General features: G+C 44.7%; 1 protein-coding gene across 2 annotated transcripts in view; it reads right to left on the minus strand.

Moving 5' to 3' along the window:
* LOC114050436 (dynein heavy chain 11, axonemal-like) overlaps positions 1–13,526 on the minus strand; it is a 315,578-nt gene extending 302,052 nt beyond the window's left edge. For both annotated transcript variants that reach the window (XM_027872110.1, XM_027872109.1), the window contains exons 1-2: positions 13,227–13,526; positions 9,508–9,651 (exon numbers count right to left, since the gene is read on the minus strand). In XM_027872110.1, the coding sequence (XP_027727911.1) occupies positions 9,508–9,651; positions 13,227–13,526 (444 nt within the window). The remainder of the gene's footprint in view (positions 1–9,507; positions 9,652–13,226) is intronic.
* Between the last annotated feature and the right edge of the window lie 8,854 nt (positions 13,527–22,380).

Here is a 22,380-nt window from a genome sequence, read left to right on the forward strand (position 1 = left end):
TGCTCTGTCCAGACTGTCGGCACCACGCAATCTTTGGGGTGTTCTAGGGAATATACTGAGGGAGGGCCACAGGTGAGGAAGCACCAGGAAAGAACCCAAGCACAAAAAGGCTCCCAAGGCGAGCAGTTATCACTCTCAGGCAGGGGAGTGTTCCCTCACCCTCCAGTCCTATGGGTCCATATTGGTGACTCAGGTGTACAGGCAGGATGTTTACCCTGATTCATCTCCTGAGCCCTCTGCTCTAATGAAGGAGCTTTTCAGAAAATGTCCTTTTCATGTGCTTAAACAGCTGTGGACCCATCACACTTTGTGGAGGTAGTGAGGTGGGGCCAGGAATGAGAACTGCAGATATGAGTCAGAACAACTGCGAATCTAGGGGGAAATTTATTTCCCTAAATTTTATACATCAATAAAATAGAGAAAGAACAGATCAATGAATTGGGTATGCAACTAAAATAAAAACTAGAAAAAAAAATTAAAATCTGCAATTAAATACCTAATTGGAAATCCTGAAAACCCAAAGTGAAATTAATAAAATTGAAATTAAGAAAACTATTGAGCTAATAAATAAAACTAGGAGCTTGTTTTATGAGAGAAAAAACCCAATAAGATAAACCATTGGTTTTAATTTAATTTTTAAAAAAGAAAGGAGAAAACAAAATATTCAGTATCAAAAATGAAAAGGGTGAATTCACCACCAATGAAAAGGAAATTAAAGCAATCATTAGTAAATACTTGCCCAATTATATGACAATTAATCAAACAATCTAAGCCAAGTCAATGAATATTTACAAAAAATATAAATTGCCCAGATTGGCAGAAGAGGAAACAGAATACTTAAATAACTAACTTAGAAAAAGAAATTGAACAAGTCATCAATCAATTCCCAAGAAAAAAAAATACCATGGGCCAGATGTGAATTATACAGAACATTTAAAGAACAATTAATTCCAATAAAAAAAACTGCTTGGAAAAATAAGTGAAGGAGTCCTACCAAATTCCTTTTATGACACAAATGTGCTGGTGATACCTAAACCAGGAAGAGCAGAAACAGAGAAAGAAAATTATAGACCAGTTTTCCTAATGAATATTGATGCAAACATTTTAAATAAAATACCAATAATGAAATTACAGCCATATATCACAAGGATCATACACTGTGACCAGGTGGGATTTACACTAGGAATGCAGAGTTGGCTCAATATTAAGAAAACTATCAGCAGAATTGACCATGTCAATAACAAAACCAACAGAAATCATATAATTATCTCAATAGATGCTGAAAAAGCTTTTGACAAAATACAGTACCCATTCCTATTAAAAGCATCAGAGAGCATAGGAATAGAGCTTTCCTTAAAATGATGAGTAGTATCTATCTAAAACCATCAGCAAGCATTATCTATAATGGGAATAAGCTAGAAGCGTTCCCAACAAGATCAGAGGTGAAGCAAAGATATCTATTACCACCGCTGTTATTCAATATTGTCCTAGAAATGTTAGTGTTAGCAATAAAGGAGAAAAAGAAATTAAAGGAATTCGAATAAGCAATGAGGAAACAAAACTGTCACTCCTGCAGATAATATGATGATACTTAGAGAATCAACTAAAAACCTACTTGAAATAATTAACAACTTTAGCTAAGTTGTGGGATATAAAATAACTCCACATAAATCATCGGCATTTCTATATATTACCAACAAAGACCGGCAGCAAGAGATAGAAAGAGAAATTCCATTTAAAATAACTGCAGACAATATAAAATGCTTGGGAGTCTACCTGCCAAGACAAACTCAGAAAATATATGAACACAACTATAAAACAATTTTCATACAAAGTCAGATCTAAAACAAATGGGAAAATATCGATTGCTCATGGGTAGGCAGAGCCAATATAATAAAAATGACAATTCTGCCTAAACTAATTTACTTATTCAGTGCCATAACCAATCAAGCTACCAAAAATTATTTTATAGAGCTAGAAAATTCATCTGGAAGAACAAAAGATCAAGAATATCAAAGGAATTAATGAAAATAAAAATGCAAAGGAAGGCGGCCTAGCAGTACCAGATCTCAAACTATATTACAAAGTGGCAGTCATCAAAACTATCTGAAACTGGCTAAGAAAAAGAGTGATGGACCAGTGGAATAGGTTAGATACACAAGACATGGTAGTAAATGACCATAGTAACCTCGTGTTTGATAAACCCAAAGACCCCAGCCTCAGGGATAAGAACTCGCTATTTGACAAAAACTGCTGGGAAAATTGAAAAACAACATAGCAGAAGCTAGGTACAGACCAACATCTCATGCTGAATACCAAGATAAGGTCAAAATGAATAAAACAATTAGACATAAAGGGTAATACCATAAGCAAATTAGGAGAGCAAGGAATAGTTTGTGTGTCAGATGTATGGAGGAGGGAAGAATTTATGACCAAACAAGAGATAGAGAGCATTACAAAAGATAAGATAGATAACTTTGATTATATTAAATTAAAAAGTTTTTGCACAAAGTCAATGCAGCCAAGATTAGAAGGAAGGCAGAAAGCTGGGAAACAATCTTTATAGCAAATGTCTCCGATAAGGCCTCATTTCTCAACTATGTAGAGAACAGAGCCAAACTTATAAGAATGCAAGCCATTCCCCAATTGATAAATGGTCAAAGGATATGAACAGGTAGTTTTCAGATGAAAAAATCAAAGCTATCTATAATCACATGAAGAAATGTTTCAAATTACTTTTGATTAGAGAAATGCAAATTAAAATAACTGATGCACCACCTCACACCTATAAGATAGGCTAATGTGACAGAAAAGGAAAATGATAAATGTTGGAGGGGATGTGGGAAAATTGGGACACTAATGTACTGTTGGTGGAGTTGTGAACTGATCCAACCATTCTGAAGAACAATTTGGAACTATGCCCAAAGGGCAACCAAACTGTGCATACCCTTTGATGCAGCAATCCCTCTACTAGGTCTGTATCCCAAAGAGATCATAGAAAAGGGAAAAAACGACCTACATGCACAAAAATACTTATAGCAGCTCTTTTTGTGATGGCAAAGTTGGAAACTAAAGGGATGCCTATCAATTGGGGAATGGCTGAACAAGCTGTGGTTTAGGAACATAATGGAATACTATCGTGCAACAAGAAATGATGAGCAGGCAGATTCAGAAAAACCTGGAAAGACTTATATGAACTGACACAAAGTGAAATGAGCAGAAGCAGGGCATCATTGTACACAGTAACAGCAACATTGTGTGATAATCAACAATGAATGACTTAGCTTTTCTCAGCAATATAACGATCCAAGACAATTCCAAAGGACTCATGATAGAAAATGCTATAACACATCCAGAGAAAAATTGATAGACTGTGAATGCATATCGAAGCATACTATTTTCAACTTTTTTTCCTTTTAATTTGTTTCTTCTTCCACAACTATGACTAACATGGAAATATGTTTTGTATGATTGCACATATATAATCTATATCAAATTCCTTACTGTTTTAGGAAGACTGGAGGAAAAAGAGGAAGGGAGAAAAATATGGAACTCAAATTTTTGTAAAAATGAATGTTAAAATTGTCTTTACATATAATTGGGAAAAAATAAAATACTTTTTAAAAACAATAACTGGGAATCTCTACTTTCATCCTTTCTGTGGATGAGTCACTGAACCAATCTGACCCTCAGTTTCTTCATCAGAAGATAGAAATAATGGTACTCACTGCTTGGCCTTCTGAAGAATGGGCTTTATTGTTGTCATTATCCTATGAATGGTCTATTATTTTTCCCTCCACTAAAGCCCTCCTCTGATGCCTCAGAGTGCCATCAAGGTGACCCTGCATTCTCAAAGGCTGTGCCAATTGAGGATAATCCCTGTTGAGTCAGGCTGGAGTATGGAGCCAGGAAAGAAAGGCCCCTAGTTATGCCATTCTAAAGACCAGCCTAGCTGAGGTTGGAGAGGCTCATCAGCAGATTGGCCTCCTGATCATGATTCTTTCTAATGGCCAAAGAAACTAGGAAACTGGTGATTCAGTCTCAGAGGGGTCGCTATCTGCATCCATGGAAAGAGCACACACCTGTGAAATCCTCAATCTCAAAAAGATTAAAGTGTATTACTCAACAATCTTCATTCAACAAACATTAACTAAGCCAATTACATGCAAGGTGCTGAGGGATAGGAGGATGTAAAATGTGACTGAGCTTCCAGTCTACTGGGGTTGCAGATGGGTGAATGCATGCACAAATTTATTAAATATAACACAAGGTGGAATATGACGAGGGATCTACGCAAAGGGCTATGAGCAATGTCTTTAGAGACAAAATTAGATGAGGATACAGACAAGAGATCAAAAAGGAGACCCAGAACCAAAGAAAATAAATTTTGTTTTTTGGTCAAAAACATACACGCACATCACATACACACGTGTGTGCATATATACGCATGCACGATGCAGAGATGGGGCTGTGAGCTTCTCAAGGACAGCACCTCTGCCAATTTGGTGTTTCTCTGTGTACAGCTCCTGAGGGGTCACCTACTGGGGATGTTGTGGAGGCTTTAATGTGTGCTTTCTAATGATCCTGACTACAATGCTTGTGTGTGTGTTCGTGCGTGCGTATATATACACACACGTGTATATAGTTGGGGTACTATTTCATTATCATAAAATATGGCTTTTGACACATTTTGGTAAAAGTGTCAGCACCCCAGAACAAAAGCTGTACTGGGAGTAACGGGTTCTGATTTGCCATCTTGGCCCTCACTTGCTTCCCATTGTCTCAGGGCAAATTACTTAGCCTCTCTGGTCCTCAGTTTCTTCAGCTGAGAAATGAAGGGTCCCTTGAACCCTCACTACCTGTGAGATGTTGGGCAATCTCCTTCCCTTCCTTGGCTCATCTTCCTCAACTATCAAATAAGGGGGTAGCCTCTGAGCTGCCTTCCAGTCCCAAATCTGTAATCCCAAGACGACTCCCTGAGCTCCCAAGAATTTCCAGTTCTATGAGCCTTTTGGTCTCAATTTCTTCTATTCTTCCGGTCACAGACAAGCACAGTAGCCTCAGCTCCAACACTTCGGGACCAAGCTCCATCTTCTTAAAGACCAAAGATTTGTTGTCCTACTGGCTAAGTTCTAGAGCACTGAAGTTCTTTAATCACTTTCTTAAGCCTAGACAATTAAAAAAAAAAACCTAGAAGCCAAGCCCTGATTTGCAGCATTTGCCTATTTCAGGTGTAAATGCTCACAATGAAAAGGCAACAAGCCAGTTCAAGCTGGCTCCCACACACTGCATGGGATAAAGGCAGGCAACCAGGACTTTGCACCAGGGCATCAAAATTTAGTGTGCGCTTGTAGTATTTACCCTGCATTAGCATACAGACAGCTGAGTTGAGCACCTAGGTTCTTTTTTGTTTTGTTTTGACCAGGCCTGTGATTTCATCTGCATAGGGGGCTCTCAGTGAGAAATTCCCTCTATCAGTTCAGAACTGAACTTCTAGCCCTAGAGAGCTGTCTGGGGCAGAGAAGTGAAAAGTGAGCTGCCCAGGGTCACCCAACCAAGATGGACCAGAGGGCAGGACTGGAGCCCTCCTCAAGGCCTTCCTGACTTTAAAATTAGCTCTAACCTTTAGGCTCCACTCCCTCTCCAACTAGATGGCAAGAATAGTTAGTTAAGAGAAGAAGCTACTAGCTACTAGTGTCCATGGCTCAGGTGAGCTCTCCTACAGCCCATCCTGTCCTCTGTTCACCAAAACTTGTCAATCAACAAACCTTTGTTAAGGACCTACCACGTGGTGGACACCATCCTGGATGCTGAGGATACAGGGACAGCAACTGCAATCTCTTCATCCCAAGATCTCTTCCCACTGGAGCCCATTTCCAGGGTCACTCCTCCCACAGACAGAATCCTGTGGCCCAGGTCTCCCTACTCTCTTTTAAAAGTTGGTCATTAAAATATTATTTAAAGGCTAAAAAAGTCGATCACAGGGGTTACTACGGCAAGTTCTCTAAATCTTGACACTGGCAGCAAAATGACTAGTTATGGTTCAGCATCCGGTAGAGTCTGCCGCGTAATCTGGGACAGCGTGGGATACAATGGAAGCATTGTAGTCAGGATCATTAGAAAGCACACATTAAAGCCTCCACAACATCCCCAGTAGGTGACCCCTCAGGAGCTGTACACAGAGAAACACCAAATTGGCAGAGGTGCTGTCCTTGAGAAGCTCACAGCCCCTTCTCTGCATCAGGCACCGCTCGTAGACAAGGAAGATGCCCAAAGGGTCACCTTGGTGGTCGTGTCTCTCCAAGGTACTTTCTCACCTACAACCTCAGAATGTCAGAGCTAGGAGGGAGCTCGGGAGTCACCTAGTTGGACCTCCCAGTGCCTGGGCAGGAATTCTCCCTGCACCATTGGCTTCATCCAACCTTTGCTTGACCATAGCCTCAACTGCTTGTCTCCCTAGGCAGCCCATGCCCCATGAAGCCAGCTCTCATGGTGAGGAAGTTTCACCATGCCTAGCCCCAAGCCTAGATTTGCCCATTACACCAAGCAGTACTCTGAAGCCAAGTAAAAGAAATATAATCCTCCTACAAGTCAATTCATTTCAACCTGTGCAATTCTGGTTTGGATTCTCTTGACAATCTACCAGACTAATCTGACCAGTAGGCTGAGGGGAGGAGGGAAGATCTCCTTTTGGGAAACTGCACATTTCAGAGATGTCAGTGCAGCCCTGGAGCAGTGCATGTGTCATCCTGCCCTCCTGCCGCATGACTAGCTTGACACAGTGACCTAAATGTCATCTCAACCTCAAATTCCAAGCCACAGCTATGGTTACAGTAAGCCAACAAAGGCACATCCTTTACAAGATACATAAGGAACAGATTCCAATCTATAAGAACAAGAGTCATTAGCCAAAAGATAGATGGCCAAAGAATACTAACATACAGCTTTCTAAAAATTACAATCTATTCAAATATGGAAAAGTTCCAAATTACTATTAATAAGAAACATGCAAATTAAAGCAACTCTGGGGTTCTACCTCCCAGTTATCAGATTGGCAAAGGTGACAAAACAGGACAAATTTCAGAGGGACTGTGGTGAATTTCACTGTTGGTGAAATGGTGAATTGGACCAACCATTCTGGAAAGCAATTTGGAGCTACGCCCCCTAAAGTCAACTAAATCATGTATACTCTTTGACCTCAAAGATTCGAGATCAAAGAAAAAGCCCATAGATACAAAAATATTTAGAGCAGTTCTGTTCATAGCAGCAAAGAACTGGAAACTAAGGGGGCATCCATCTGTTGGAGACAAGCTAAATAAATTATAGCACATGAACACAATGCAATGTTATTGAATCAAAAGAAAAATGAAATGGATCATTTCGGAGAAACCTGAAAAGCCCCTATGAATTGATACAGGGTGGAGTGAGCAGAACCGGAATCATTAATAAAATAACAACACTCTAAAGCAAAATAGCTGTGAAAGACTGGAGAACTTGGATCAATGCAATCATATTTCCAGAGGGTTGATGGTAAACAATATTACCCACCTCCTGACAGAGAAATGATGAGCTCAGGGTACAGGAGACAGACAATTTTGTTTTACTTGGCTATGCTTATTTATTACAAAGGTTTTTGTTTTTGGTTTTTCCTCCCAGTGAGGTTGGGAATGGCAAGGCAAGAGGGAATAAGGTGGCATTTTTTTTTTACAAGAGACTCATTGAAGCATCTTTTAAAAAACTCATAGAAGAAAACAGAAGGAAGTCAGATAGAAACACTGAGAAGCAGACAGCTTTGAAATTTACAGTGTGAACTTATGATGTACTAAAAAGAAAAGCCAGCTGTACATAACAGAGATGTGCAACCCTCTTTTTTCTGCTCTATGATGCATATGGAGCTACTTATTTTAGCTGGTATTTTTTAAGTGGAAAACAAAAAAAATTAAAGTGATATAAAACAACATTTTCTTTCTTTTTTTTTAAAGAAGGAATTCCTGGTCAGGGTCTGAATGGCCTCTGAGGTTTCTCACAATGCTGAGTTTCAAGACTTCTGAGGCTCTAGATGGGAGGGCGTCAAAGAGACATTTACAAAGACCAACTTTGCTCCTTTGTGATTGCACCTGCTTTGAATGGTGCTTTTGGAGTGCTTGTTTTAAGTAATATCTATACTGGAGAAAGAAAAGAGGAAGATAAGGAGAAAAGGGAGAGGAAAATGGGGAGGGAGAAAGTGAAGGAGGGGGAGAAAAGAAGAAAGGAGAGAAGCATTATTTCCTCCCCTGCCTCTAACTTTCTAATAATCTGTGTAGAGACTTTGTAGCTTAAAAAGATGTTGGCATCTAGTCGTAGGGTCTTAGTGGATCATGACTCTGGAGTCAGAGTCATGTAATCTAATGTCCTCATTTTACAATTGTGGAGACCAAGATCTAAGGAGGTGATGGGCCTTGCCTGAGGTCACATCTGGAAGATCTAGGCCTCCAAATCAAACATTCTTTTACTCCACCACGGTAAGTTTGGCCCCTACCACTCTCTGCCCCTGGGTCACTTCAATAGTACTCCTCAGGGTTCGGCATAGGAAAAGCAACATGATGGAATGGGAATAGGCCTAGGAGTCAGGCAACTCTGGCTATTCCAGCTTTGACTCTAGTTAATGATAACCTTGACCAAACTGTTAAAGCTTCCCAGTTCCCCATTTTCTCATCTGAAGAATGAAGAATTTGGATGGGAAGCATTCTGAAGCCCAAAGAGTCTGTTAGAGCCATTTGAAAAGGGGACACATTGGAGCATAATGATTTCTGTGACCTTCTTCCTCACTCCCACCAACCAGAGCTAAAACTAGGGTGGGGCAACTGAAGCTTTAACCCATGATAGACTACTTCAGACAGCCCCATCCATAGATCTACTTCCTCGTCCCCAGAGGCACGTTCCCCTACCACCAGCCTGATAAGAGATGAGCCTATACCCATCCCAGACACAAAAATTATTAGCTATATCTTTGCCCCCACTATTACAACATATAACAATAGTAGTATTTCCTCATCAGGGAGACACCTACACTGGCCTCTAGAAGGCCAGTCTCCCTGTACTAAAGGGCACGTTCATCCTCATAAATGTAAAGTTCAAAATCTGCGCATCCCTCCCCCCCCCAAGGAAAGTACAGATATTTTATCCAACTTCCTAATGTCATTGCCATGCTCCAGGTCTGTAAAAGAAGAGTCAGATCAGGGGGTTGCCAAGGCACAGTTCAGCACCACTCAACAGTCTATGAACCTGCATCTATTATGGTTTAGGATCTGATGAGCAATTAGATCAAAGACAATGCCATTAGTCACTATGGAAAACAGCCCAGTCACTCTATTTATCCACTAGGCTCAAGCAAACACTGACTTCTCTACACTGTTTTCTTTTCTTTCAGCTTGGGCTGTTTCATTTTTGTCTTTGCAATAATTCAGAATCTGTGAGGCATAGCAGCTTCTGAAAGGCATGCATCTTAGGTGAAGTTACAGCGAGTACCTCATCCATGAAAGCCTTCACAAGTTCAAGAGATGTGCTGGGGAGCTGTCCAAATATCGAGGAGTTCCGGTAATTATCCGCTCCAATGCTTGCTTCAATCATCTTTGCAACATAAACAAGCTTGTGTTTTGCATCTTGTGGAACCTAAAACAGAACAGACAGTCAGTTCCAAGGGTTGTGACCTAATTGCTGCTCTAGGGGCACAGGGTCTGGCACAAGACCTGGAATCTCACTAGCATGGGGAATTCTGGAAGAAGGAAAATCCCTGTAACCTGCAGATTAATTTTCATGTTAAGAAAAAAAAATCATTAGGGGATGAGGCCCTTAAAGCCTAGTCTTCCTGATAAAACACTCATCTGCAAACCTTAAGGACTTTTCATGAGAAGTTTATGTAAGTGTTTTTGCAACGGTCAACTAACTATAGGAATTCCAGTAGAAAGCAAGCTCGCCGAGGGCTAGATCTGTTTCTGTCTCTATAGAGGCAGCTGGTGTCACAGTGGATCTAGTCCCAGGCCCTGGAGTCAGTAAGAACTGGGTTCAAATCCAGTCTCAGATGCTTGCTAGCTGTTCAGCCCTGGGCAAATCACTTTACTTCTGTCTGCCTTGATTTCCCTATCTGTAAAATGGGACTAATAATAGCACTTATCTCCCAGAATTGTTCTGAGGTGCAAATGAAATCATATTTGTGAAATACTGTGCAAACCTAAAAGCATTCTGCAAATGCTAGAGATTGTGCCTGGCACCTAGCACCAGGCTTTGCATGATGAAGGGAAGCAGGTTCCTCAATATAGAGGCACTAAAATGTGGGTACCCAAAATGTCAGTTCTGCCATTTTGCTTTACAAATCAGATGAAACCACTGTTACCTTGAACTTTTCAAATGTTTATTGATCGTTAAATTAAATGCATACTTTTTGGACTGGCCCTGTGATTTCATAGGGTTTAGGGAACTCCCAGTCAAGAAACTCCCTCCACTAGTGCAAATCAGTACATTCTCTGCTACTTCTCAGAGGCTTACAGCACTTAGAGGACCAAGCGAGTTGCTCAGGGTCACATAACTAGTAAATGAAAGAGGTGAGATTTGAACCCAAGTCTTTCTGATCCTATGATCAGCTCTCCAGTCACACCCTGAGGGTACAACAGCAAAAATGCAAATAGTCCCTGCTCTCAAGGAGCTGCCATTCCACTGGAAGGAAACAATTCCGTGATCAAATAAACATAAAATACAAATAAAGCCATGTCTTGGTTTGGGAAGGAAGCACCCACAGTTGGGAGAATGAGGGAGGGCCTTCGACAGAACCAGAGTTAGAAGGGCCCTTGGACATCTAGCCCAACCCAGACAGAAGAGGGGAGTGACTTACCCAACATCACAGACGTAGCAAGCGTCCAAGGAGAGATTTGAACCCAGGTCCTCTGATTTTGTTCCACACCACCCCCCTAAGAAGTCAGGAGGACTGGAGCTAGGGATTGGAAGAGGTAGAGAGGGAAGAAAGGAAAGCATTCCAGGCCAAGAGCATCTCATGAAAAGGCACTGGGGCAGGAGGGGGCATATCACATGGTGGATACAGCAAGGTGGACCGGACTGTCCAATGCACGAGAGAGAGTAATGTGAAATCAGGCCAGAGACAGATCTGAACCAGCTTGGGAAGGGCTTTTGCATGTCACAGAGAAGTTTCTATTTTATCCTAGGGGTAAAAGGGAGTCCTTGAAGCCTCATGAGCAAGGGAGTGACATTCAGACTCTTTCGAAATAAGCAACTTGGCAGACGGAGAGGAGAGACTGAAGGCAGGGCCACCAATGTGAGGGTCTGGCAAGTCAGGCAAGAGGTTAGGACAGTCTGGGCCAGGGCGTGACTGTGGGAGTGGAGAGAGTGCAGGAGATGCTATGGAGGCTGGCACCTGCTTAGATACAAATGGTGAGGGGAAGAAATCCAAGATGACCCTGGGGTTGCCAGCCTAAGTACCCAGAAGGGAGCGGGTGTCACCTTTCATGGAAATGCCAAAAACAGGCAGGGTTTGGGGGGAAATCTAACACACTCTGTTTTGGACATGTGGAATGTGAAAAGGGCTATGAGATATCAGCTGGATTACTGAGAGAAAAGAGAACTCTGAGCAGAGCCCTGGAGTCTACCCACACAGAGGGGGAAAGGCCTGAACCCCACTTCTACAAAGGAGATGAGAAGGATCAGTTAGATGGGAGAGAAGAGTGTCACAGAAAGCCAAATTGGACAGGAGAGCTAACAGCAAGGTCCAGTGCTCAAAAGAAGTCAAGAGGACCTTAGAAAGAAGCCTGAAGGGAGAGCAGTTTCCATTGAATAAGGAAAACTCTAGAAGTGAGGGGGGACTGTAGCAGGTGAGGTCTCCTGCCCTCAGACAGCCTGTTCCAGGTGCTGAACTCTCAAGGCCATGTGAATACTATGGGGAAGGGGAGTGGGAAGGGGGGGGAGGGGGGGGGGGGGGGAGAGGGGGAGAGACTCCTAATCAAATATTTTCCTCTGCCCACTAACATTATTAAGTTATATTTTGAGGGGAGGGCAAACTTCAGCATTCTAGAAGAGAAAGAATCACAGTCTGAATAGTTGTCTCCTTCTCTCTCTCCCTCCTTCATTCCCCCCACCTCCATCCCAACTGCAGAGCTGAAAGGAGATCCTGACCAGTACCTGAGTCAAATGATACTTTTCCTCCCTGGCATCTTATCTCCAAACCTATTGTAATCCCCATGGCCACTGGCCCAGGTTGAGGTATTGTGCCACTTTCTTAGTATGTGTGTCACTTAGTAAACCTGAAACCGCAGAGAAACCCTGTCTGTGCTCTTTTGGGGTTCACAGCCCTCAGTGCACAATTATTCTAATTGTGAAAAAAAAAACCAAAAAACAAAAACAAAATTAGCCTGTCAACAACATATAAGAGGTTCCTTTTGTTCAGTGTCTCTCTGTGGGGTGTGACACGGTCAGGAAGGAGGTGGGTAGAGTCTTTGAGGTAGGGGATGCAGCTCATTTACCACCTAGGGAGAGAAGGGATCAGCCTGGCCAGGCCTCTCTGGTCAAGCCCTAAACAAGGATTCTGAGGAGAGTTCGTATTGGCAGAGCCGATAGGAGGGGAAAGGGAGGAAAAGGGGAGAGAGACGGAGACATCAAACTTCTGGGACAATTTCTCTTCTTTTGAAATCTGCGAATAACTTAGGAAAGCGTTGCTATGAGTTGTGAAACATAGACAAATCACGGAGGCAGCTCGACACAGTAGAAAGAAGCCTGGCTCTAAAGTCAGAGGACCTTGGTTCAAATCCTCCCTGATGCTTTCTGCGTGTGTGACCTTGGTGGAGCAAGTTCCTTACCCTGCCTGGCTCCCTGTTTTCTCCTCTTCAAAAGGGGAGTTCCAAAAGGAAAGGCCCCTTCCAGCCTCCCAGTATCTGCTCTGGAACGTCAGGAAGGGCCTCCCAACCAGGGATGGCAAACACCCTCAGCTCTTCAGTCCTACCTAGCGTTCGGGGCCCACCTGGAAATAAGCAAAGCGCAAGGCCCCGGGCTCCAGGGGAACGTGGTAGAGCCCCAAGGGCTTTACACCCGAGTTTCCTCCTCTCTTCCCCGCTCCCCCCCCACTTCTTGGGAGGTGGCAGGGCTGCGCTTGCACCTGGGACCTTGCCACCCAATCCCACCTCCGCGCGGCTACCTGGGCTCCGGGCGGCTGCAGACCGCCCCCGATTCACCGCCGGCGCCCCTACCTGAGAGCCAGAAGTGAGGCGTCCGGCGGGAGAGCAGCGGAACAGAAGGAGAGCCGGGCCCTGGCGACCCCAAAACTCCTCCAGTGTTCGCCGATTCTCCTCGCCCTCCAGGTACTGTGCCCAAGCCTCCTCCCGGACCCTGAGAATCTGCCCGAGGCGGCGTCCCAGGAAGCTGACCCGCGGGTCTCGAGAGAAGCGGAGAACCCGCTTGGCCGCTGTCTCTTCCTCTTCCTCTTCCTCCTCCTCCTCCGCCTCCTCTTTCTGCCACTCGTCCTCCAGCCGCAGCTCCAACTCCATCATCTCCAGCCGCGGAGATGTGCCTAGCGCAAGGGCAGCCAGGCCAGTCGGGTGTTCGCTCTGCTCTGCCCGTGGGCGCGGACTGCCCGACTGGCTGCGCTGACCTGGTCTGGGCTGGAGCGCTAGCCCAGAGGTGGCAGCTTGGGCGGCTGGGGGGCCCCGGCACCCCAGTCCCTCCCTCGCGCCCTATCGCCTGCCTATCCCAGTCTGGCTGCCCTGGAGCCCGCGGCCCCTTGGGGCCAAGGCGCCGATGCGGGCGGGGCCCCACCCACGGAGTGGGGATAGTGAAGAAGGAGGAGGAGGAGGAGAAGCCGTCGTGGCTACAGCGCCCTGAGCTCTGGGCAACAGCCCAGAGGCTGCAGGGACCGCGTCCCGTTTCCCTGGGGACCAGGCAAAGGGAGGGGCAATGCTCGCCCTCCCCCCGGAGGCGGTGCGGGCACAGCCTCCCATTGGCTGCAGCTGCCAGGGGAGATGGGCAGAGAAGGCAGGAAAAGAGAGAGGAAGGAGCCCAGGGCTGGGGGGAGGGGGGCGGCCCTCTCCCCTCCCCCCTCACTCTCCACCCCGTCCCCCCTCGCTCTCCACCCCCTCCCCCCTGCCCTCCCCCCCCTCCCCCCTGCTCTCCACCCCCTCCCCCCTCGCTCTCCACCTCCTCTCCCCTAACCCTGCGGTGCTGGGACCAGCTTTGGTCAAACTGCTCCCCAGCAGCCCTCTCCCCAGTACCCAGCCTCAGCCTTCACATTGCCTGGCCTCTCAGACTCTGAGAGAGATGGGAATTTCCGGGAAAATGAAGGATCCCGGGAATATGTGGCTGAAAGAGACTTCAGGCACCAACTCGTCCAACTCCCTCATTTTGCTGGTGAGGAAACTGAGGCCCTGGAAGGTTAAATTATTTGCCTAAGGTCACTCATCGAGGAAGATTAAGGAGGATTTAAACCCACAATGTGTGACTGCGAGAATGTATCTAGGAGCAAGATGATGAAAAGGAGGGGGAGAGGCAGCAGATCTGGGGGACCGGACGTCCACTAAACCGGAGTCAGAGGACTAGGGTTCAAGTCTGGATCCCTTGGGCAAGTCACTTCCTCTCTGTTTCCCTATCTGTAAAATGGGAACAGGAAGGGACTAGATAAACTGAGAGGTCCCTTCTAATTGCAGACTCCCACCAGTTCACCTTAAGAGGATAGGTTTAGAACTGTAACGAACTTTTGAGGTCAAACTCATCCAACTCCCTAATTTCAAGGATAAGGAAACTGACCCAGAGAGGGAAAGTTACTTGCCCAGGGCCACTAAGCTAGCAAAGCGAGGATTTGAAGTCAGCCCTCTTCCCCTTTCCACCAGGCTGTTTTTCTGTGTTTCCTTTTCTTCCTGCCAAATTTCCAGGCAAACAGATAACGCTCACTTAGAGATCTCCAGGTAGCTCATAGCTTTGTTAACAACCAAGAAAATTAGTGTTCATTTCAAACGCGCAATCTACACTGTAACTGTCCACAGGCAAGTGGTGCTTAGAAATGTGTTCAAATCCCCACTGCCTGCAGAAGGTTGAAAGGAGCCCTCTCCCCATTCCTTCCCTTCAGAGCAAAGACTTCCAGGCTTATTGTTCTTTTCCCGGCAGATGCCCTCGTCCAGATCCCCTGTGGAGAGGGGAGCAGGCCAAGGAGCACTGAGAAAGTACAGATAGGAGCATTCCTTCCCAAGAAGCTAAATGACTGGTCTGCTGTTCTCTCAAAGATAGAAGGTGGCAGCTGAAGTGAGGGGGCCAGTTGGCTCGTGGGGCCCAATGGAAAGAGCTGGAAGACCTGGTTTTGAGTCCTTCCTCTAACATTTACCAGCTCACCACCGACGAGTAATGAAGAGCCTTACCTCCATCCACACTTTAAACACATACTAAGTACCAGGAGCCGGGTGTGGGGGGGGGGGGGGGGGGGGGAAAGGGAATCCAATATGTACATACATAGAAATGTGCTAGTAAATGTAAGGGGGCTGGGAAAGGTCTAGCAGGATCAGGAGAAGCTTTGTAAAAGAAGGTAATGGGAGGAGAGCCTTGATAGAAATCAGTGACGCTGAGAGGTAGAGATGAGCAGGAAGACCACTCTGGACATGGGAGGAAGCCTGTGAATCACAAGAGGCCTGGAGATGCAGATCTCTGTGGGAAGAACTGCAAAGGGGCCAGACTGGGTGGACCGAAAGGCAAAAGGAGGGGAGTGATGGCGACTCACCCTCCTCTGCCTCTGTTGCCCAGCCAGGTTTCAGCTCCAGAGAACACAATGACACCCCCCCCCCCCCCCAGGTTAAGCTCAGCCTCATGCTGCTGACTGGAGCCTTGACTGACATCACCTCCTTCAGCCGCTGTCCTCTCTGATTGAAGAGCTCCTCCCAATGCCTTCCTTCATAGAGGGCAAACTCCCCGCCCTGGCCTTTTATCTGTTTCCTTTTGTGTATCTGCTTCCCCATCCCCCCACCCCTTCCATTAGATTGTAAGCTACTTGAGGGCAGGAGCTCTTTCCTTTTATTAATTCTATCCCCAGCACTTAGCACAATACCTGGCATTTAGTTGGAGCCAAATAAACGTGGATCGGATTGGAATTAAGTTAGTAAAGCAGGTTGAGGCCAGGTTGTGAAGGGCTTTAAACACAAAACAGAGGTGGATATAAATCAAACAGGGCCTGTAAACACATCTCCAAGGCAATAAATGATAGTTGCAGAGGCGCATCACAAAAGGGAGTTTCCTTACAGAGAACTGGGGTCCTCAGACTGTGGCCTTGCCCTTGTAGATGCCTCCAGCCAGCCCTGTAACTTCTTTCATGTGCCTCTTGGCCTTTCCTCCCGTGAGATGCCCACGGGGTCCTTCCCTCATTCTCAGGGCCTTCCTCACTCTCCCATGGAACCAGCAGGCTCTCCTCTCACTTTCGTCACAGTACCAGCCCCTCTTGTTCGTCAGTCATAGATATCTTTGAAGCTAAATTTACCTCCATTAGACTGGGCTCCTTAAAGGGCTGAGCTGTTTTCAGCTTTCTTTGTTTCCTCAGCATTTAGCACAGTGCTGGCCCTTAGGTCCTTAATAAATGTGTCTTGATAGACCGTTCTTTTCCATAATTTCTTATTGGAGCCAGCTCACTTCGTAGGGACCCCATCCATTGTCCACTGCCACACTCACTGTTGACTCCTCAGAGGCTGTGGTGTTCTACGACTTGCTTTATAAACCTTACAATGCTATGGAATGTGAACTATTATAATTATTAGTTAATAAGATGGGGCAACTAACTGTTCTAGTAACTAGAACACCAGGCCTGGAGTCAGGAAGACTCCTCTTCCTGAGTTTAAATCCAGCCCCAGACACTTACTAGCTGTTTGACCCTGGGTCAGTCACTTAACCCTGTTTGCCTCAGTTTCCTCATCTGTAAAATGAGCTGGAGAAGGAAATGGCAAACTATTCCAGTATCTTTGCCAAGAAAACCCCAAATAGGTTCTTAAAAGGTCAGCTGAAACCACTGAACAAAAGTTAATAAGATGCGGAGAAAAGATTTAATGCAGCTGCCACTATCAAACAGAAACGGGTCATGCTGCAAAAAATCACAGCAAAGCTTGGATCTCTTTTCCCAATGCCTTCCTCACTTTCTAGACTGAAGAAGTAGCTGAGGCTGAAGGGAAGCTTTCACGTGCTCCAGGAAGGGACCTTACCAGGCCTTTCCAGGAGGTGCCTGTTGGAGGAGGAGAAGAACTCTGCATTTCCTGCAAACTTTCCAGTTCTCTCCTGAAGAGAGGATGACTCCTGCCCTCCTGAAAGGCAAGAGGGATTGGCCCCAGAGGTGGGCTTTTTGTTTTATGGGACGAGAGGCATCACTCTGAGAATCTGGGAAGAGCTTTGTTCCGTTGGTAGAACTCTGAGCTATGCCACAGTTTTGTACAAAAAAACACCAGCTGGAGAATGAAGGTTCAAATCCTGTTTCTGATCAACACTTGTGACCTGTAGAACCTAGGCAGGTCTCTTCATCTCAGCTTCAATTACCTCTCACTTGGGAATAATACTCCTGGCACTCCCAGGAAAGAACTTTGTGAGCCACTGGGGTGCACCAGAAATGTGAGTTATTATCATATGTTGCAGTTTACAAACTGGCCTTCTATAGGAGAATCATTCCTTTTTTTGTGGTTCATTCTCACATCTTACTAGGCATGCCTTTCCTGATATTCCATTCAATGACTTCCACTCCGTTTACGATTTTAAATGCAATTTAACTAGGTTAGCAAACGCATAGTAAAAGCAGGCCATTTCCTCATTTTATAGATGAGAAAATTGAGACCAAGGGAGGTTAACTGAATCACCCATGCTAGCAGAGCTAGGTGTATTGGCGTGTTCAAGGAGGACCAGCACCTCTGGTGTGAGGGCTTGCTGAACCCTTTTCAGGGCCGGTGATCTACCTTTGGTGTTTAGCTGACCCTCAACTAACTCCAAGAAGCAGTAGCATTCTCAGCAGCCACACCCGAGTAAAAGCATCTCGGCAGATAGGCTAACCCAGGCTGAGGGTAAGCAACAGGTCTCAAACCCCTTGGTGAGTTAGGGGGATGTCTAACCCAAGCATGTGAAGGCTTTCCCTAGTGCAATGGGTGGATAAGAAGTTTGTTCCAATGGCCATGAAGGCAGCTGAAGCAGCCACTGTGGTCAGACGTTGAAGATGCCAAGGTCATCTACTGCACCCTGGGCCTTCGCCAGTCCTCTTGGCTTGCCACTGGATCTCGATGATTCTGGAAGAGAGAGTGAGACTGACAACTTTGTGCAGCTCTGCCCCCTGTAAATTCAGTTTACCCATGAAGTTGAGACAATCCAGAATAGCTTGGGGAATTTTCCTTGCATGTCCCTAGCTTGACCAATGCACCTTGGCACTTGCTTCTCAAGGAAAAACAGCATCTTTGCTTTACAGAGTCACAGCTTACCCCCTTGGTTTCTACACGTGAATGCCAGCCTGGGCTGGGGGTTCAAGTAAGAAACTTTCACAAAAATTCCAATGCCAAAAAGAAAAAGTTTACCAGTGTAGCTATAGATGCCTGTCCCCAAGTCTAGCAAGCAATGTCAACTCTTCTGTATATTCCTTGGAGGAAGGTTGGTACTTGGGGCTGCAAAAATCCCATCTGACAAACATCCTTGTGTACACTATTGCCAGTGACCAGATATTACACAAAGCCTTGTAGCAGTTGGAGCTTCATTGGTCCTGTCAATGAGGACAGCCTGAACCAAGGTGGTGGCTATGTGGGGGAAGTGACTGGGAAAAATTCAGGGTAAATTGTTTAGATTAAATCACCAAGAATATGAGAGTGGAGGCAGTGACTCTGAGGTCATGAACTTGTGAGAAGAAGAACAGTTATGCCCTCCATAGAGACAGGGACATGAGGAAGAAGGGTGGGCTTGGGAGAGATGATGACCCCTGTCTGGGACATGTTGAATTTGAGACGCCTGTGCTACATCCAGATGGAGAGGAAGAAGAGGTAGCTGGAGTTCTATTGAGAGACTTAAGCTAGGAACTACACAAAGATGACAGTAGAGTTGAGTGAATGTGGGGGGAAGAGGGAGATGAAAAGGAGAGGAGGGAGGGGAAGAAAGAGAAGAGGAGGGAAGGAGAGGAGAGAGGAAAAGGGAGAGATGAGAAGGGAAGAGGAGAGGGGAGAGGAAGAGAGGACAGAAGAGGAGGAAAGGGGAAAACTAGGGGCTCAAGACAGAACTCAGAACAATGGGTAAACTGGCATTACAGAAAGGAAAACCAATAGAAATGGCCATGTCACTCATATATTTAAAAATCGTTCATGGCTTTTGCACAAACAAAGCCAATGCAACCAAGATTAGGAGGGAAGCAGAAAAGTGGGAAAGAATTGTTACAACCAGTGTCTCTGATAAAGGCCTCATTTCTCAAATATATGAAGAACTGAGTCAAATGTTTAAGAACACAAGTCATTCCCCAATTGATAAATGGTCAAAGGATATGAACAGGCAGTTTTTAGATGAAGAAAGTAAAGCTATCTACAGCCATATGAAAAAAATGCTCTAAATCACTATTGTTTAGAGAAATGCAAATCAAAACAACTCTGAGGTACCACATCACACTTATCAGAGTGGCTAACATAACAAAACAGGAAACTGATAAATGCTGGAGAAGATGTGGGAAAATTGGAACACTAATGCATTGTTGGTGGGGTTGTGAACTAATCCAACCATTTTGGAGAGCAATTTGGAACTATGCCCAAAGGGCTATAAAAATGTGCATATCCTTTGACTCAGCAACACCATTTCTAGGGCTATATCCCAGAGAGATCATACAAATGGGAAAAAAAAAGATACACACGTACAAACATATTTATAAAAGCTCTTTTTGTGGTGGCAAAGAATTGGAAATTGAGAGGAGGCCCATCAGTTGGGGAATGGCTGAACAAGTTATGGTATATGAATGTAATGGAATACTACTGTGCTATAAGAAGTGATGAGTAGGCAGACTTCAGAAAAACCTGGAAAGACTTATATGAACTGATGCTGAGTAAAGTGAGTAGTACCAGGAAAACATTGTACACAGTAATAGCCACATTGTGCGATGACTAACTTTGATGGACTTAACTCAAGACAACTCCAAAAGACTCATGATGGAAAATGCTATCCACATCCAGAAAAAGAACTATGGAGTCTGAATGCAGATTGAAGCATATTATTTACTCTTTTTTTTTTTTTTGTTCCTTCATTCTCCTGGTTTCTTCCATTGGTTCTAATTTTTCTTTACAACACGACTAATAGGTTCAATATGAATGCATGTGTAAAGCCTATATCAAATTGCACACTGTCTTGGGGTGGGTGGAGGGGAGAGAGGGGGAGAAATTTTGGAACTCAAAATATTATGGAATGTTGAAAAATAAAAATAAATTGCTTAATTAAAAAAAAGAAAAACAAATCTTTCATGGTTCCCTCTTGCTTCAGGGATGATATATGGAGTCCTTAGACTGGCATTCAAAGCGTTCCACAATCTGGATACCACCCACCCTTTCATGTTCTCTATAGTTCATCCAAACTTGTCTATTTGATATTCACCTCATTCAACATTCAATCTCCCACCTCTATGTTTTTGCACAGGTTGTCTCCTATCTGATATGGTCTCCCTCTTCACCTCACCCTCATAGAATCCCTATTTTTCCATCCAAGAACAGCTCAGGTACTGTTTCCTAAATCAAGTCTTGCCTTATACCTCCCTCCTTGGTCTCCTCTCCTCTCCCCTCCCCTTCTCTTCCCCTCCTCCCCTTCTCTTCCCCCCCATCTCCAGCCTTCTCTTCCCTCTCTTTGCATCCCTCTTTCTCTCCTCTTCCTCTGCATCTGTCTCTTTTGTATGTGCTTTCCTATTTCTTTTCATTTGTCTACTTGTTTGTACATGTTATACTCTACCTCCACCCTCCAGTAGAATGGAAAGTTCTTGAGGACAAGTGCTATTTTATTTTTCTTCCTTCCTTCCTTCCTTCCTTTCCTTCCTTCCTTCCTTCCTTCCTTCCTTTCTCTTTCTTTCTTCCTTCCTTCCTTCCTTTCTTCCTTTCGTGTGTGTATTTCTAGTGTCTAGCACATAGTGGGCCTCATTTATGTAGCTGCACTTTTAATAAGCTATAACCCCCTCCCAAAACTGTTGCTTCCTGAGTTTCTGTAACCAATGATCTTCCAGTGTAGCCAAGAAGACAGCAAATTCAGTGTTCCCATTGTATCAGTGAAGAGAATCATTGTAGACAGGAGATGGCTCATCACCGTTTGGGTCCTAATTGTTTCTTATGTGGTCCAAGAGCACAGTCATCTCAGACAATGATGTCGCCCTCATTATTGCTCACTGCTTTCTGGTTCACTTCCCTTGCCAATGCCCAGTTGGCACCAAGGGAGCTGGCGCTGACCTTCAGTTGCCATCAGGAGCTCAGTCAAGGGAAAGAAACTGTTCAGATGTCTGTGAGAGGGCTGTTCCTGATGAAGGGAGGAAAGACTTGATGCCAGAGTGGCCAATCACAAGAGTCAGGGTTTATTTTCCTGGGGAGGGAGAAGGGGAGAATCCAGGAAGCTGTTTTTGATAATTAATCCTATGATAGCAAATACGCAATTACACAAAGAATGTGGGAACGACCTGTGAGTTTGGCAAATGTTTGTTAACTCCTGGTGTGGAAATACCCCCACCCAGGCACACATCCGTGACCATTTCTGTATCACTTGCTAATTACATCCTAGGAAGCTGCCTGAGGCACATTAAGGTTTAGTGACTTGCTCAGGGTCACACAGTTGCACACACACTGTTGTTCAAGTTACCTGGGACAAAGTCAAATTATTCAATTTACTGAGGTGCCATGCATTTTATAACATTTTACATCTTAAAAAATAACCTGCAATATATCCTCCTTTTTCTTCAGTCACTTGTTTTACATGGTTTGACCTTAAATTCCCAAGATTTTGACACATACTCTAATATTCCTCATGAAACCACACTTTATCACCCTGGATACTAAGCATACCTTTGACTAACACGCCATTTTTCAAAGTCATCTTGATTATGGTCCATAGATTTTTGATCAGGTGAGTTCCCAGGCCACCAAAGCATGTTTATCTGCACTGCTTGGATAAATTTCTCAACCTTTTGTGACATGTTGCATAACGTAAGGTGGTCTTGTGACATTCCATCTCCATTTGGGGATTTCTGTAATCTTGAGATAAGTCAACTTCTTCTCGTATCGATATATTTACCGAGAGTTCATCATTCCCTCGTTGGGGACGAGACTTCCAGGTCCAATGGAAGTAAAAGACAAACCGAAACAAAAAATAACTCCAAAACACTTCGGAGAGAGGGGTGGCTATTTTTATAGTCTGATAAAG

The sequence above is a fragment of the Vombatus ursinus genome, unplaced genomic scaffold (assembly GCF_900497805.2).
Source record: "Vombatus ursinus unplaced genomic scaffold, bare-nosed wombat genome assembly UNPS02014799.1, whole genome shotgun sequence".
Taxonomy (NCBI): Eukaryota; Metazoa; Chordata; class Mammalia; order Diprotodontia; family Vombatidae; genus Vombatus; species Vombatus ursinus.